General features: G+C 36.1%; 1 protein-coding gene across 6 annotated transcripts in view; it reads left to right on the top strand.

Annotated features, from left to right (window-relative positions):
* Snap25 (Synaptosomal-associated protein 25kDa) overlaps positions 1 to 17,645 on the top strand; it is a 36,017-nt gene extending 18,372 nt beyond the window's left edge. For 3 of the 6 annotated variants that reach the window (XM_069504743.1, XM_034978239.2, XM_034978240.2), the window contains exons 5-8: positions 523 to 640; positions 896 to 1,024; positions 1,194 to 1,338; positions 4,023 to 6,338. In XM_069504743.1, the coding sequence (XP_069360844.1) occupies positions 523 to 640; positions 896 to 1,024; positions 1,194 to 1,338; positions 4,023 to 4,085 (455 nt within the window). In that variant the 3' untranslated portion in view covers positions 4,086 to 6,338. Of the gene's footprint in view, positions 1 to 522; positions 641 to 895; positions 1,025 to 1,193; positions 1,339 to 4,022; positions 6,339 to 10,091; positions 12,427 to 14,687 lie in introns of those variants that run through there. The other 3 variants (XM_034978238.2, XM_034978237.2, XR_011237834.1) reach the window with 2 other exon arrangements.
* The last annotated feature ends 579 nt before the right edge of the window (positions 17,646 to 18,224 follow it).

Raw genomic sequence — 18,224 nt, 5'->3', positions numbered from 1 at the left:
ATTACTTCAATTTTGCTGTTGAATGCATGAATTTAGTATTTATTATTATTCTAAATGTTAGTCGATAAAGTATTTGGTATTTTTATATCACTTAGTCTTAGCACATACATCATCTAATATCAAAGGTAAAAGTTTAATTAGTTATCAATTTTGATCGGATCGAGTGTAAGACAATGTAAGATCTAAGACTAAGAAAAAGTCAATTCAAAATAACTAAAAGCTTTTAATAAGATTAGAATTGCTGTCATAGAATATGGAATGCATGATTAGAAGAAAAAAATAGTTCAATCGAGCTTCGCAATAGAGAACATGTCTTACACTTAGCTCCGATATTGTCGAGAGCGTTGAGAATTTACAAAAAAGAAAAGTAATTAATTCAAAAAATAAAAAAATATCAAACATTTGCAGTATCGCGAAATAAATAAAGATGAGAAATCAGTAATTTGTTAGGAAGTGAACACAATATAATTGATAGACTTTTAAGGCCAGTACTAAAGCTGTGTTTGTGGTGTGTGTGGACAGAACAATTGGACAGGATCGAGGAAGGGATGGACCAAATTAACGCAGACATGCGTGAAGCTGAAAAGAATCTCTCGGGCATGGAGAAATGTTGCGGCATCTGTGCACTGCCGTGCAACAAGTGAGTGTCAAAAAAACTTAAGTTTGAGGTTCCGTACCCAAAGCCAACGAGACCCTATCACTCAAACTCCGCTGTCCGTCCGTCTATCAGCAAGTTGTATCTCGTGAACCATAATAGGTAGAGAATTGAAATTTGCACAGAATGTGTATTAATATTGCCGCTATACCAACATAATAAACATTTCTTATTATGTTGCTTCATTTTTAAAAAGAAGGAAAAAGTTACTGACTGATGGAATAACTTGCACTTTTTCAGGGGAGCGTCGTTCAAGGAAGATGACGGGACATGGAAGGGCAACGACGACGGGAAGGTGGTGAATAACCAGCCGCAGCGGGTGATGGACGAACGCAACGGCATCGGCCCCCAGGCTGGCTACATCGGAAGGTCAGTATTTATTCCAACTGTCTTACTCTTAGGGTTCCGTACCTGAAGGGTGTAAACGGGACCCTATTAGGTAGGTACTAAATACTAAGCCTCTAATGGTGAGATCTATATATCGCACGCGGATTATTATAATTTATAAGTTTAGTGATAATAACTTGTTTAATTCCAGGATAACGAATGACGCCCGCGAAGACGAGATGGAGGAGAACATGGGCCAAGTGAACACCATGATCGGCAACCTACGCAACATGGCCATCGACATGGGCTCCGAGCTCGAGAACCAGAACCGCCAGGTCGACCGTATCAACCGCAAGGTGAGTACCGAACCATCATCCATGATCCAACGTCAACGGGACAAGGCGTTGCAGATAACCACGCGATTTCGTCTAAAAACTTTCTATATTGGCATCAAACATCGATATAAATGACAAGATATGCCCAAGCGAACAAAATTATTCACGGTTTTGGAACCAAATAAATCAGCGCCACCTCTTAGATACCAATGAACGACCCGTTTGAAATCCAAACGTCACTGAGGTTGCATTGGTGCTAAATAAACATTTTAGGACCAATGATTCGGTGCCATTTTGCTTGTTGAATGGCCCTGTCCTTACGAAGTAATATATAATCAATGGCATCAAACTATCTATAAACTGATAACGGGCTGCCACATGCCAAGAGTCATTTTAATCAAAAGTCTAAAGTCAAAGCACTTATAATCCGTAAAACGACTCCTTACACGCTATTTTAACACTATGCGTCAACTGTCCTTATGTGATTTTAGTCCTTATTTTAAAGGCAAACCGTACTTTTGACATGAAATTTGACACAAAAAGTTACAATGGCGTCATTGTACACTGTTTTGATAGTCAATTGTTGAGTTTGTCAGTTAATTCATATAATAGTGATACTTAATTACGTTAACTTAAAGTTAAGTAGGTCCCAAACGCATCTGAGAGGTGCGGGTCAGTTATTCATTGAGTAATAGACGAAATTGCGTGTGTAAAAAGCATAAAATGTAATTGGCAATACATAATACTACGAAAAATATGTATTTTCAAATGATTTCTATATTTACATTCTTATATTTCAAAGGCGAACTTTAAAAGATAAAAATAACAAGTTCGTCAATTTCCTGTGTTTCACACACATTTTCGCCATACCTAGTGTTATTCTACCATTTTTTATGTGGACATGGATTTGGCTGTTCCAAATTATCTATTGCGACTAATCCTATCGCTTGTAGCCTAAGAATTCAAGAATTAAATCGGGGAAGCTATTTGACAAAGTTGAAAGTCTTTACAGTCGTACTTTTTCCTTAAACAAATCATAAGTTACAAAACCACACACATTCGATGATTCATGGCCATTTACACAACAGTACCACACACATTTGTTGATTCATGGCGATTTACACAAAAGTGTTACACACATTTGATGATTCATGACCAATTACACAAAAGTACCACACACATTTGCTGATTCATGGCCATTTACACAAAAGTACCACACACAATCACTGAGTCATGACCAATCACACAAAAATATCACACACATTCGTAAATTCATGACCAATCACACAAAAAATAAATAAAATAAAAAATCTTTATTATTCGAATAAACTTTTACAAGTACTTTCGAATAGTCGGATGCATCTACCACAAAAATATCACACACATTCGTAAACTCATGACCAACCAATCACACAAAAATATCCCACACAATCGAAAATTCATAACCATTACAACAAATGAAAAAGCACGCGTACACTCCAAAAAATAAATTTATTCTAGTTAGGTTAGTCTATGAATACCTTGTTGATAGATCCAACGTCGTAAAGGTAGGTACCAGTGTACGGACTTCTGAACTTTTATCAGGTTCCCCCAATTTAGTTCTTAATTCTGGGACACTATTATTGGCCTTCTAAATTTCAGTATGCTTACAGAAAATCACCTAGACTTAATTCTCACCAAGCATGTCTCTTTCAAACATCGGTAGTGAATGCGGTTAGAAATTTACTAGGTGTTGTGGAACTCCTTTACTGTACCTATTGAAACAACCACTACTTTAAAAACATGTTCACAATTTCTAGTTTACCATTCAGTGACTAATCTACCCTCTAACTAGAATATCATCAGAAACATTCGCTCCACTCATCACAATTTTTAACCGACTTCTATTATAATTAACAACATGAAACGATCAATATAAACCGGTAGGTAGGTACTCTTCATTTACATGCGAAACTTTTGCGCAGATCACAAACTTTTTCTCTTATAACTTCTTAATCGACTTCACATTATCTTGCGTTCGTTCATGCTGAATTATCTAAAAAATATGGATAGTACTAATTGTCCGCTGCAGCTCCCTCCTCTGCGCAGGCCCTTACAATCCTCGATTGTAATGTTTAAGGCGGAAACAAACTATGAGACGTCCATGAGCCGCGACTGACAGCCGCGACAGATAGGTGTGCACAGTCGTTTGGAAAGCGGCTTGCGAAATAACTATCGAACGTCCGAGCGCTCAAGGTTACGTCCGCGATTTACTTTCCATAAATAATTTGTATAGTTCAGTGTACTGTTTAGTTTTACTATTCAGATACCTGTAAGTCGCGCCCGTCAGCCGTATCCGATAATTTATTTCCACCTTTCGCTCCGAAATATAAGTTTCTTCAGCATATAATTATGCAATCATTATCTCTCTTCGTTCCAATTATTATTGTTACAGTTTATATAAAGCAGCTAAACGGAATTTGCCTTTGGTATCAAAATCGATTTAAAAAAATGTTTCCTTTATAATGTGGACAAAGAATAAGGCCGGATTTTTTAAAATTCTTTCGGGTTAGGGAATACAATCGGCTTAGCAATTAATTTGAAGTCAATTAAACTGTTTAAATAACGTGTACTATAAATCAAACAATGCAAATGTTTCAAGTGTAAATGGACAGTACAACGTTTGTACATTGGAAACGCAAGACAACCGCATTTCTGTGTCGTAGGGCGAATCGAACGAAACGAGAATAACGTTGGCCAACCAGCGAGCGCACGAGCTCCTCAAGTAAACGTCGGCAGCACACACACACATACACAGTCTCGTGGTTCGGCCGGTTGCAAAACCATAGATCCTATGCTAAATAGACATTTTAATCAGCATTTGGAAAAGCAGTTATAGATGTAGCTTGATTCTGTTTATTGAATGTTTTGCATTTTTTTTACATTACCTATCTGTTTAGAGTGATATTTTTTGTTAACAAAATAATTATATCGATGGCTTAGTTCACAATTGCATTGGTGCAATAATTGTGAATGAAGCCATCGATATATGTGGATTTATCGTATTACATAGCATGAGCCATGGAATACGATAAATCCACATATATGGCTTAATTCACAATTATTGCACTAATGCAATTGTGAACTAAGCCATCGATATAATTATTTTGTAAACAAAAAATATCCATGATCCATGCCCATACAAGGCTCAGTCTAAAGCTGAGATTTATAGAGCGTACTTTGACTTTGCTCAGACTTAAGTTTCAGATAAAACGAGACAGATTTATACCAGTGATGTAGAACTGTCTCGTTTTAACAGTGACAACTTTAAAACGAGGTTTGGCTATGCAGGAGGGCATAGCCAAAATGCGTTCTGTACATCCCTACCTAAGATAAATCCACCCTGAAACTCTTAGGTCTAAAGTAGGTAGAAAATGTATTCATCTACATTTTTTAATTAATTCGTTCTCTGTATTTAATCTGATTAATATGTCTTGCTGTATGAACATTCTTAGTGTCAAACTTATTATATACTAAAATCCGCAACCGGTCATCGTTATTGCATTGCGTTTACTCTATTCCGATATTTTTTTAAAAGTAATTGAGAACATCTTCTATTAAAATTACTATTTAATATTGTAATTAATGTATTACTTAACTTTGCTTTCATGTAATCCAAACGCTCAACAGATAAAACATTACGTTTGGTGCTCATTTTATGTAGACCAAGTATTAAAAACATCTACTTATATATTTTAAACCATTAAAATATTTTACCCACTAGTCAAGTAGTTGAATATTGAGATTTATTATTTTGTGAAAGTGAATTTACTGTTGTTGACATACTACGTTAAAAATATTATATTACAATGTCGCTTTTTAAATGTGGTAACATTCAATAACCAATATTATGTAACCTAAAAAAATATCCTATTCATGTTGTCGTCATATATTATGTACCTAACTATTTTCAATTTATAACAAAATGAAAATAAAATTATTGATTTAGTGTAGCGTTAATATTAACAAAAATATATTATTAGAACGATGCTAAAGGATGAGTTGATATGTGATAATAGTTCGAAATTAAGTGATTAGTGTTAGTTATTAATGTCTCTTTGAACTTCATGAATCTGCACCCCAGATCTCATAATACATTTCATAGGAGCATTTATGTGGTGAACAAAAAACGGAGAATTTTTGTTAATTTGCAGTAGGTAGATGAACCTACGTACAGTGCGTTCTTATATGGGAATTTAAGAAGGATTATGCTCAAGGCATATTGAGTCGTACTCGTATTATGACTTCCCTGATAGTAATAAATAACCACCAAAGTATAACCATAAAAATTGTGTGCGAAGCAAAATAAAATGATAACGCGTGTAGGTTCGCAATTATTTTTAGCAGACCGCCAGCGTTTAACTACGTCTTGATTGCGGAGAATTAGTAATTAATTATATGATTTGTACACTGCTTTGAAACATTTTCGAATCGAAGCGTCGCGTCGCGTCGCTTCCTCTCTGCTGCAATGTGCCTTGAACCTTACATACGCTGAGCCATACTGACGAGATTACTTCATTAAAATAACACGATCCATACATTCCTTGTAAGAAATTAATCTAGTCGATATTTAAATTGTCATTAAAGTCACAAATAGCGTGCACAAAATTGCAAAAAAAACTTCTGAAAAATCCATCCATTCGATTCATGAAAAGTATGACTTTTATTTTTGACAAACATAATTTCCTCGGATTTGTGCATATCTCAAAAACATATCTGCTTCTATGAATTGGTAAAAGCACTCAATATTTGTAAACTAGAGTTTTAAACAATTTATAGATAGATATATTAATTTGAATAAACTGTAAACTTTTCTTATATGTATGTTATGAGTAGGTATTTTACTTTTAATTTATTTTATACTTTTTTTATTTAGTTTAGTTTTGTATTTATATAAAGTTCAAGTACTCGGCGAAGAAAAGGTGAATATGAATCAGTATGTCACTTAAAGTATTAAGTAATAAAATTATATTTAGCAACTATATGACCTACTTTTTTTGAAAAGCATTCCCAGAAATAGTTTTCACTTTTACGTACTTAATAAAATATAAAATTTTCATAACATTTTCACAAAAAATCTAATACTTTTTCACCTCTCTTTCTATACTATATCGGTAAGATCTGTAAAAAGTAGTTTAAAGTAAAATCATCTCATTTCATTCGCAAATATAGTTCCCGGCAGTTAAATAGTACCCTAAAAAAATGCTTTTGTGACGCGTCAAGAACGACTATTTAATTGGCGCGGACTATACCGGACATTTGTTTGTGTATACTTGTATGTCTGTATTAAGTATTAACTATGCCTCAACCACGAGACACACAAAGACACACTTACACAGCCAAGTCTGCGACAACGTCCGTGAGTATATATGTATATTTTTAATGCACCTAGATTTAACTAACATACGCAAACCGCACAGCTTGGAATATCAAGCAAAATGCTTATATCTATAGTACGCGACAGGTCGAGATGGAAATCGGGGAGGGAACGCCCTGCATACCCGCACATCCCCCGCGCTAATCCTGTGTGGGCGAGCGCGAGTGGCGTGCGGGTTTGCGGGGCGTCCCCCCCCCCCCTCCCTAACCCCATACCCCGATTATGTCGTCTCAACCTGTCGCGGGCTATATTATTTGTGATTTTTATAGCTCATCAAATTCCAAGGGTAGTAATGGGGGGAAATTTCGATAAATCTATATATATCAAAGGAAAAGGTGACTGACTGACTGACTGATCTATCAACGCACAGCTCAAACTACTGGACGGATCGGGCTGAAATTTGGCATGCAGATAGCTATTATGACGTAGGCATCCGCTAAGAAAGGATTTTTGAAAATTCAACCCCTAAGGGGGTGAAATAGGGGTTTGAAATTTGTGTAGTCCACGCGGATGAAGTCGCGAGCATAAGCTAGTAACAACTAAAACGCTAAGTGTGATATAAAGTGGCGTGTCGTGACTATACAAAGTGACACGTTAACGTCTGAACGATGCGTTATCGTCTTATACTACTAATATCGCAACTATTTGAAATCTTTTTCATATTATCCTTAAAATAAAAATAATATCAAATAGTTCGCGATTCAGGTGTCAACGCGGCGCGTGTTGCAGTGTCTGCGCTGTGCATAAAGTCTGTTCACTAACATAGTGTCTCTACCCAACTTGTGTTTATTATTTATATTCGTATTTTATTACAATAACCATAACAATAGTATAGTATTCTATTTTTTTCTTAGAATTGTAAACATTTATTTATGAAACGCAGTGAAAAATAACATATTAAAAGCAAAATATTAAGTGTGCCTGCGGGTGTAGCGACACTAAGTCAGCGAACAAACTTTACTTTTAACGCTGACGCTGGAGAAACGCTAGTTAGTGTGAAGGGGCTCTTATAGATAGATTTAAGTGAATAAATGACGATTTTATTTATGCAAAGCGTTGCACAGTGGCTCGTCCTAGTTAGTGATTAGCTGTTAATATTATATCCTTTTTGGCCTTTTGGAACATGGTACTGAAATTTGACGAGCAATAGTTTTGTTTATTTTATAACCACAATAAATCACTTATACAGGTATTAAAATCGCTCGATAAGCTTACTAATATACATTTACGCACTTGCTTTCTTAGTTTTAGTGCTGTGTAAGTTATGCAATATATATTTTATGACTAATGTACTTAAAACCATTAGTTGTATAATTTTGGTATTTTTTGCAAATTAATATTTCATAATATGTAAAGAATGATTGAATAAATTTTGAAAAATATTATTAAAATGTTACTTGCATTTTATATTGTCAGTATGGGTATATAGATATAGAATATAGATGCTAGAAAAATAATGAATAAGAGGTGACTTTTTAATATTAAATTTCTTTTAAGTTTATGTGCTAAATTAGGTAAGTTTATAATGGGGCTGATTCTCTTGTACACAATCTCTAAACTAAAGTAAAATGACACGTCTAAATCTATTGCTATCCCTGTTCTTATGTTGCTTGCGGAAAAGGATAGCACTAGATTTAGACCTGTTAATTTAATTTAGTTTAGAGATTGTGTACAAACGAATCAGCCCCATTATCTCACTACTTTTTCGAAATATACACACTTTGAAATATACCTACAGTAAAAAAAACTTATATAACTAGGTCTATTATTTTTTTTATAAATGACAAAAAAATTATAATCAAGTAACTTTCATTCGGTTATTTTGTTTATCACAAAGTTTATTTTATTCTCAACACATAATTGTTTCCTTTAAAAAAAAGTACACAAAATGGGTCTCAATCCATTTTCATACATTAACGGCCTTTGCACATGACATTTTCATGCAAAATCAACGCGCGTATTACTAACGCAAGTCGACAACGCCACCAACGGCATTGCTAATATATGCAAAGTTACACGGACTGCAACGCATTCGCAGCACGTTTATAGGCATAGGCACCTTCTAGGCAAATGCGTCCCATCTTAGGCCACATGATCGCTTACCATCAGGTGTGATCGTGGTCAAGCATGCGCCTATAATGAACAAAATAAAACGTTTTAAACCTCAAACATATTAGGGATAAGAGTTGTTTAGTTTGATGGACAAAAAATGCGCGTGAGGCCCTTCTCCCACGGCTATTCATAAGCTACGTGATTGAGATGCGGACGATAGGTCGCCTACTGGTATGCTACTCTATCGACGTAGCGCGCGTCTGATGTCAAACGTGTTGTCAACGGGTCGCATCATGTGCGGAACATCATCATTATGGCAAATTTGTACGGCGGCGACTACTGACGAGCGACTAGTAGGATAGACGTACCATATTCGCTTCGCTTGTCGATAACCTTGTAGAAGAAGGGCCAGTAACTTTGTATGGTGTCCCTTACTAGCCTGACGGGCGCGTTTCGATGACGAATCGCGCAGACGTTTGTTTTGTCTGGTTCTAGCTGTCGGACTAGGACTACCTAGCGAGTCTAGGATCTGCCCTAAGCGTAACTGTCGGAGAGGAGAGATGGTTCAAATCTTCACACGCTAGTTTGTGCGGCTTCATTTTAATGTCAGAGATTCATTATACGCCAATTTTTTGTCCTTACATTAGATTAGAGTAAGCCCGCAATATGCACTGGGCTATTTTTTCTGCAGAATTCTGTGACGGAAATTGTATGAAGCCGTTCGCACATTCAAGATGCTTTCGGCTCCTTATATATTCCATAAATGTCAAAACTCACAGAATACTGGTGATAAAATCGCGCGGTGCGCAGTGCGGGCGTATCCTTAGTGTGTTTGAGCTCTTAGGTTGAGATCTTTAGAGCGTACTTTTACTTTGCTCAGACTTAAGTTTCAGTTAAAAGAGACAGATTTATGCCAGCGATATAGCGCTGCCTTGTTTTAACGGTGACTTATGTCTGAGCAAAGTGAAAATTCGCTCTATATAATATTTTAGTCATATTTGCGTCCGCGTCTGACACGCTTTAACTGCACGAGAAAATGTCGCTGCGTGCAAGCGAACTACAGTAGCCGGCAAGAAATATTGTACATTGACCTTTAGAGAGCCTGAGATTTCAGCTTTGTAGAGCGTTGTCTCTGTCACTCATACCTATGTGACGTTTTGTCGGTCTCAACGACAGAGACAACGCTCTACGAAACCGCTATCTCTTTCTAAAGCACAATGTACAATATTTTCTGCCGCGTGCTGTACATTGTATTGGACGAAGATCCGTTACAATATTCTAATATTTTATAAACGCTATGTTTTAGGGAGAGAGCAACGAGACTCGTATAGAAGTGGCGAACCAGCGAGCGGGCAAGCTGCTCAAATCCTAAACGCCTCATCTTCATCCGTGCAAGGGGGAAACCAACGAGATTGACAAAATGGGGTTGCCTTACTTTAAACTGTACCTATACCAACATGAATCTATAATATATACCTGGATTGCTTACTCGTAATATCTATTTGAAGCACAGCCTATTTATTGCTATCCTACTTCCACTAACAAATTAGAGCGAGTGATCGGACAGTGGGGTGCGATCTCTCGCTCTCGCTTGGCAGGGATAGTGATAAGTAGGTATTTGCTTCAAGTAAGTATTGGAATTGAACTATCTATTACTTCTACTTAATGATACCAACCAATCCTTAATAAATTATTCTTTTCAAATTTTGAGTTATATCTACTGTAAATATTATAGGTTTCTTTAGTAATGTATTCTAAAATTTATTTAAATTTAAATAATTTAGTTAATTATAGAAATGCAATTTCTATTTTGAAAAAAATAATATGTAATTAACGTCAAAAAATAGCCTAATTAGGTTCATTACTCATGGCAGTAGAACACATACTAAATGATCCAAGATCCCAGTGCTGCCAGAACTCTATCCTACACATTTTGGCTTCGTTAGCGGGCGAATATTCGTGTTGCGTTGTCGCGCCAAAAACTTCGTCTACGGATAAACGCGATGTTCTTGTCTACATCGACGCAGTGTAGCTACGCAAGCGCATGTGCCGCGACAAAACCCTTTGAAGCGCCCCCCACCCGCCAGTGCCGCGATGAGCAATCGTCTGCGCTCGAATACACCGCGATGCGACGAACTACTCGGCCACACTTGTCGCGACAACGTGAATATTCGCCGCAACCAGCTAAGCCCCGCCACCAGAAAGGTAGGTAAGCTCTGGCAGTCCTAGGAAAAAGACAGAGATACTGTAACAAAATTTGTCTTCAGCATTAGTTTTTTCTTTGATACAAAAGTTGCTCATGCTCATGCACAAAGCTGATACGCTACAACTACTCTCGTAGTTGTATGACTATATTAACGCGCGGACAGCGTTTGTTTCCCGTTTATTGTCTAGCTTTTTCAGACCAGCTTTTGTCGCATAATATAAAAAATATATAATAACTTACTGTGGGCAACACCGTTTTGTGTATAAAAATACATTATTCTCGTGGCTAGGTATATAAAAGTATTGAGTACGATTTTGTATAGTCAAGCAGGAAATAAGTCGAAGGCAATAATAGTCATTTACTTCATACAAGTACTTAAATATATCAGAGATTATTTTATATGATTTTAGTTTTAAGTATTACTTGCCTTTATGTTTCCTCGCTTTTTTGGGCATTATTAAATTTAGACCTCTGCCACTTGTGCTATTAGTTAGAAACTATTTAATATTCGATAGTGAAATAATAACTTATGAAAATGCAAAATGAAAAATCTATTATGGAACCGGTTCCAGATAATTAAAATTACTTACATTTTCATGTAATATTAAGCTTAAAAACTACCTAATTTATTTACTACAAATTCGCTTTGGACGTTATTTATTTATGTAATGTGCCAAAGTTCCTTTTTCTTTAATAACAAACTTAAAAAACGATGTAAAAAGACATAAAATATATTATTTTCATAGTAAATGTAAGAGTGCTTATAACATATTTTGCTCGGAACAATGAAGTACCAATTTAGCTCAAACATAGAATACACATATTTTCGATAGATCATAAATAATACCTTCGGCATAATACACAGATATTTCTCGAAACGCATTAAATAAAAATATCTTAGAATATAGGAATTTTTAAATATCTAAAAAGATAGTGAGATCAATAATGTTACTATAATACTGTTTAAAAAATGCTAATCATGTATAATTGGTTTTTGAAATTTAAATATGGCGTTATTATATTAAAAAAACTATTTTTTTTCACTCTTTATATCAATAACCTGAGCTTGAGATAGAGCGTACTCTGACTTTGCTCAGATTTAAGATACTGTTAAAACGAGACAGCGTTATTTCGCTGACATAAATCTATCTCGTTTTAACTGAAACATTCTGACCAAAGTCAAAATACCTACGCCGCGCCCTATGGATATCGGCTCAAGACTCAAAGCATATTGCGGCAGAGTCAAGCGACGTGCTGTTTCTTTTCTAAAATGTTATAAAGTTTCAACTGTAACGTTATCACCACTACGTAGGTACTTTACTACTTTTCATCCCACTTCACACAGTACAACGTTGTCGAGTATAGTTCAGAATACTTTGTGTCATTTTAAGAAAGAAAAGACGCATCTTTTGGACTCCATATGCCAATATTATATGTCTAGAGTACAACGTTGTCGAGTATAGTTCAGAATACTTTGTGTCAGTTGAAGAAAGAAAAGACGCATCTTTTGGACTCCATATGCCAATACTATGTCTTACACTAGCGGCACGCTATGATGGCCGGTTTGACACATTACAATAGTGATGTGGAATGTCAATTTATTCTCGAACAAAAAACAATTAAGTTTTGTTTTTGTACCTGATTAAATAGGTTTAATAAAACAAAAATGTATATGTTTATTTAATTTATTTGAACGAACTGAATATTTGAACGAAAATGAATATACATACTTTATATGCACACAAGAAACATATGAATACAAAAGATACCGAAAAAGGTGCCACAAAAGGCCATAATTAATCAGATTCGTCCATACTACTATTTTCACTGTCGTCACTGCTATCATCACATACATTAATAATTATATGTTCGTTTTCTATAATATTATCTATTTTCACATCTCTTTCATAATCTTCCCTTATTAATTTAACAGTTCTATTCACAACCTTTTCCCAGTCTCCTTTAGTCACATGTTCACAAGCTTCTTCTAATAATTTTAGCATTTTTTTTGTGGTAAATGGGGGTTCTGTATTGTGTCTTGCAGCATATCCCTTAATTTGAGCCCACACCAACTCAATCGCATTATACTCACAATGGTAAGGCGGTAACCGTATAACTCTGTGCCCATGTTCTAATGCTATTTCGTCAATGACGTATCGGATCTTGGTTGGTTTGTTTTCTTTTAAAAGACGTACTAATTCCGCTTTTAACATATTCATGTTTGCATCTACGCCATTTTTACGAAGCCATGCGACGATATCAGCTTTCTTTTGGGATTGGGCAGGTGGCTTGTCAATTTGCATCGAGTGGTATGGGGCGTTGTCCATAATTATAATAGATGGTTCAGGGAGGCTACACAACATTGAGGTAAACCATTCAGTAAACTTTTCTCCATTCATGTCTTCATGATAGTCTCCAGTGGTTTTTGACGCAAAAGCCATGAGAGAACCTTCGACAAACCCGTTGATGGTTCCGGCGTGACAAATTATAAGTCGCGATCCTTTTCCTACAGGAACTTTGGAAGTAGATGCTGCTGTGTCATCGTTCCAAGAACGGCCTACAGTATGGTTAGCATTAAGCCATGTTTCATCCAAGAACACAACATTTTGCCAATTTTTGATTTCTTTCACTTGCCGTAAAAAAGTATACCTTGCCATCGCTATATCAAATCTTTCCATCAATATTTTGCGTTTGTTACATTTTTTGTATCGAAATCCAATGGTCTTCAAAATCTTCGTTAAAGAACTTTCCCCACCGAAGAATAATCCAGCTTCCTTCAGTGAATGCACCAACTTTTTTCTTGTTGGATACTCCTTCTGTAAATAGTAGCCGTAAACATGTCTTCGGATAGCATCGGCATCAAAGCTATCGATGCCTACGACTGGTTTTGCTCGTTTTCTCTTTTTTGGTGTGTGAAGTTTATTTTCTTCTGTGCCAGTCTCGCCATATTTTTTTTTAGTTATCCGTCTAACAGTTCGTTGTCCAATATTAAGCGCATCAGCTACGCGTTCAACCACTGACGTTATAGGTAAAATTGGCCCTCCATTTTGAGCTTCACGATCGAAATAGTTACGAAGGCGTATTAGGAACTCACGTGTCTGACTATTTAGAACAGTTCTCTGCGTACGTTCGGTCATATCGACGAAATCCACAACAAAGGGCTTGAACAGAGTCCAAATTAACGAGCAAGGGTCAACAGTAATGCAGTATCAATATTTGAAATCCAAAGCCAGGTCAAAACTATATCACAATCGCATTGCACTGACAGTTTATACTTTTCGAAGCAACGTCAATTCGAAACTGCTTTGTTTTGCATTGAGCATTGACGCGAGTTTGCCGGAGGTAGTAGTTGTGCTAGCCAGCGATCCTATGTGACGATCGTATTAGATTCCATTTTTAAAAATTTATTGATATTTTTTTGCGATTTCAGAGGTTTGTCCACATAGTGAAAATTGTTCATATTCACAAGTACATTCACCCCTTAAATGGTGCAAACTGATTTTTCTACACTTGTATACATTTAATAAATAAATTTTGAGTCCTAAACCTAAAACTACATTCGATAAAATTTATGAATCTCTGCACATCACTATCGTCAATAAAGTAATACAATTATTTCCTTCAAAGTCGTTATCAATTAATACGGAACTTCATGAGCGGACAAACGTCAAACCGGCCATCATAGCGTGCCGCTAGTTTAGTACAACGTTGCCGAGTATAGTTCAGAATACTTTGTGTCATTTTAAGAAAGAAAAGACGCATCTTTTGGACTCCACATGCCAATATTATGTCTTGAGCCTAACAGCGGTTACGCACTCATCCGATCCGAGTCCGTGAAAATACGGATATAAAAAACTCGGATCGAACTCTAATCCGATATCTGATCATTTAGTGCTTCATTCAAGCTATTCAGTGGACATCTATGACATATCTACGCCATAGATATTATGTCCGATTTGATTCCGAGGCACAACCGAGATATTCTCACGGAGTACGGAGAGAACTCGGAAGACGGAAGTGCAGTGCGTAATCGCTCTAAGAGGGATTTATTCGTAGTGCGCTCCAAACATAATTTGGCTCTCATTTGAATATTAACCAATAAATCTCAGTTAAATTTTGTAGATACGTTCTAGGAACTAATATCTGTGTCTATGGTTTTCCAGATTTCCCGAAATATTTTGTTTTAACGAGTTACTTACACGGATACAAGGATTTTCATACAGATCTTTAAGCCCGTGTAACTTTAAAACTAGATATTTTTATGGGACAAACTATAGACACGGATATTCAGAGTCAACCTTTTTTCAGAATGGGTATTATTGTATATAACGCGTAAAACTACGAGGGTTCCAAACGCGCCCAGGTCTGAGATTACTAGTTAGATTATTAGTGTCTAAAACGTTTATAAAACACTAGATGATGCCCGCGACTTCGTCTGCGTGGATTTAGGTTTTTAAAAACCCTGTGGGAACTTCAATTTTCCGGGATAAAAAGTAGCCTATATCCTTCCCCGGGATGCAAGCTATCTCTGTACCAAATTTCGTCAAAATCGGTTGAACGTTTGAGCCATGAAAAGCTAGCAGACAGACAGACACACACTTTCGCATTTATAATATTAGTATGGATAGATTGGCTTTGGTTATTATTGAAATGAGAATTCAACCACGTTTGTATGTAGCGAGTGAGTCTGTTAATTTTAACAGGAACTGAATATTCCAATTATTCAATAAAAACCTCAATCACAATTAATACGAATCTTGTAATGTGATTATAGGTATATAAAATAGTTGAACATTTAAATATTTATTACTTAAAGTATATTGTTGTAAGTGAATTTGGGGGCTGCTCACACGAATTTTCTGGGTAGCTGTGTTAAAGAGTCTCGACTGTCTTCCTAAATGATACGTTAGAACACATCTAATTTCAATAGAAATAACCCCTTGTATTATAACTAAAAGAATTGTTGAAAAAAATTGTTACCGTAAAATGGACAACTTCTAACCATAGGACTGGGAAAACGTGCCACTAAATTTGTAGGACTATGTGGCCATTTCATTGTACAAATATTTACTAAGCTGCATACAAAAAATCAGCTGGTTATTCATAATTTTTATGACCTCGTTATTTCGACATATTCGGAGTGGAGGACCCTCCAGTCATACCATTTATTTTGTAGGACAATTGTTTTTCCGAGTTTATTACCCAATTATCTCAATGTTCAAAAAATACTTAGGTACTGTTATTCAGACAATTTCAACTACCCACCAAATCGACAAGTTAAGCACCTGCGCAGTACAATAGCTACCTTATAGAGAATTTTCACAGAACAAAAGTTAGGCGTCTCGAACGAACGAACCTACAGACGAAGAATTAGCTTGTTATTAATTAGAAAAAAAACCCTTGGCGGCTGCTGAACTACTAGTGAATCCGTGTGAATGCATCCCCGCAAAGTTGTACCGGCCTTAGGAGTAATGAATAGGAATGTTAAAGATGATGGCTTGACTAAAATACTCGAGTACAGAGGGCCGCTAATAAATACGTCAATATTTCTCCAAATAATTTAAACTGTGCTGTAAAATTTTAAATTGTAGTTGTTCGATAATAAAGGGACCCTCTGTACAAGCGTTAGATTTAAGAATTTTCCAAATTTCTCTATGTCTTTCTCAGTCATCTTAGTTTAAGTGTAGCGTGGGTCCTTTCAGACGTGCCACAATTACACCACATCGGCAAAAAAGGCCTATGGACATAAAAAAATGAAAATGCGTAGTTCCATTCACACTTACGATAATTATTTTCAGTCGCATTCACAGGCTATCGCAATATCTTATCATTACCGACGACATCGCGGCAATCTATGCAAATGACCTACTGCGATGTAGTTGAACAGTTCTCATATTGTAACGGACGAGATTTATAATAATCTATTAAACATTGCTAGGAAACTTATCGAAAGATCACAGATAGAATTGATTATTATTATTTCGGTCGTAATTTTGCCGGGCCGAAATTGGTATTAAGTGAGTGCAAAGATATAGTGAACTTAAAGAGATAGATTGAGTTATAAAAAACTTAACTTCAATCCGGCAAAGTTAGAGCTAGCGGGTGCGGCGAGTTGCGGTGCGATGCGGTTTAAAATCCGTAAATTTGAATTTAAATGTATGAAAATCCGGTGCACAGTTAATTCCGCAGTGCGTAGATTTTGCGGGGAAAAAACGTACGGAAATTTACCGTGGTGCGTGCTAGCTCTTATAGTTTGAGAACTGTCCCTGCATTACTCATTCTCACTAATTATTGTAGCTGCAACAATAACCATTCACACACGACTACTGCCGTGCGTCATTTTTGCCGCTGTAATGTGATTGTATAGTGGCCCGTCTGAATAGACACCAGGTTTTTATCTAAGTACATAATATTCCAGTAACAAATATATTTTATCCGTATCTATAACATATAGACCTGTGTTATTAAGATCAATTTAATCAATAGATGTGTATACCGCCTGCGCAAAATAATATTCATTTACATTCAGCCTAATATTTGTCTAATTACAGTATACATAGATAAATGATAATATCTATTTTCTTTAAGAATAGAATAGTTAGTATAATAGTGTTAATTTTTAATTAAATTATTGATTTGTTAATATTACCTATATCTTGTTGTATTATTTCTCTACCTCACATTTTTATTTTCAAAAATCAAACGCTTTAAGGTCCAAATACATTTGCGCTGCGTGACACGACGCGGCGCGTGGTTGCCTGCCGCGTCGCGTGCGTCTTGCTCAGTACAAGCTCATAACTATATTTGCCGCGCCGCATCGTGTAGTTCTCTGCCCCGGCGCGTTGCGCAGCGCAGCGCAGCGCAGCGCAGCGCGAATGCGTTTAGGCCTTTAGAAATGAAAATTAAAGCAACTTATCGTGCTAATTCAAATATGTATACATAAATCACTAAATTATGAAGTCTATAATTCTTTTACCTTGGAGTGCATAGCACTACTTTTTGATGGTTTGTCAATTTAGCTTAGAGATTATGAACAAGCGAATTAGCACCATATAAATTGCACTTCCTATTTACACAGCGTGTCGTCTCTGTCACTCATACTTATGTGATGTGTTGTCGGTCTAAACGACAGAGATAACGCTCTACGAAACCGTTGTCTCTTTCTTAAGAAGTTCGATAATGTGCAATATTTCCTGCCGAGGACTGTACTTTCTGTCTATAATTAACTTGAAA

Source organism: Maniola hyperantus, chromosome 18 (genome assembly GCF_902806685.2).
Source record: "Maniola hyperantus chromosome 18, iAphHyp1.2, whole genome shotgun sequence".
Classification (NCBI taxonomy): Eukaryota; Metazoa; Arthropoda; class Insecta; order Lepidoptera; family Nymphalidae; genus Maniola; species Maniola hyperantus.
Note: the sequence above shows the minus strand (reverse complement) of the source record. Positions and strands in the feature narration are given on the sequence as shown.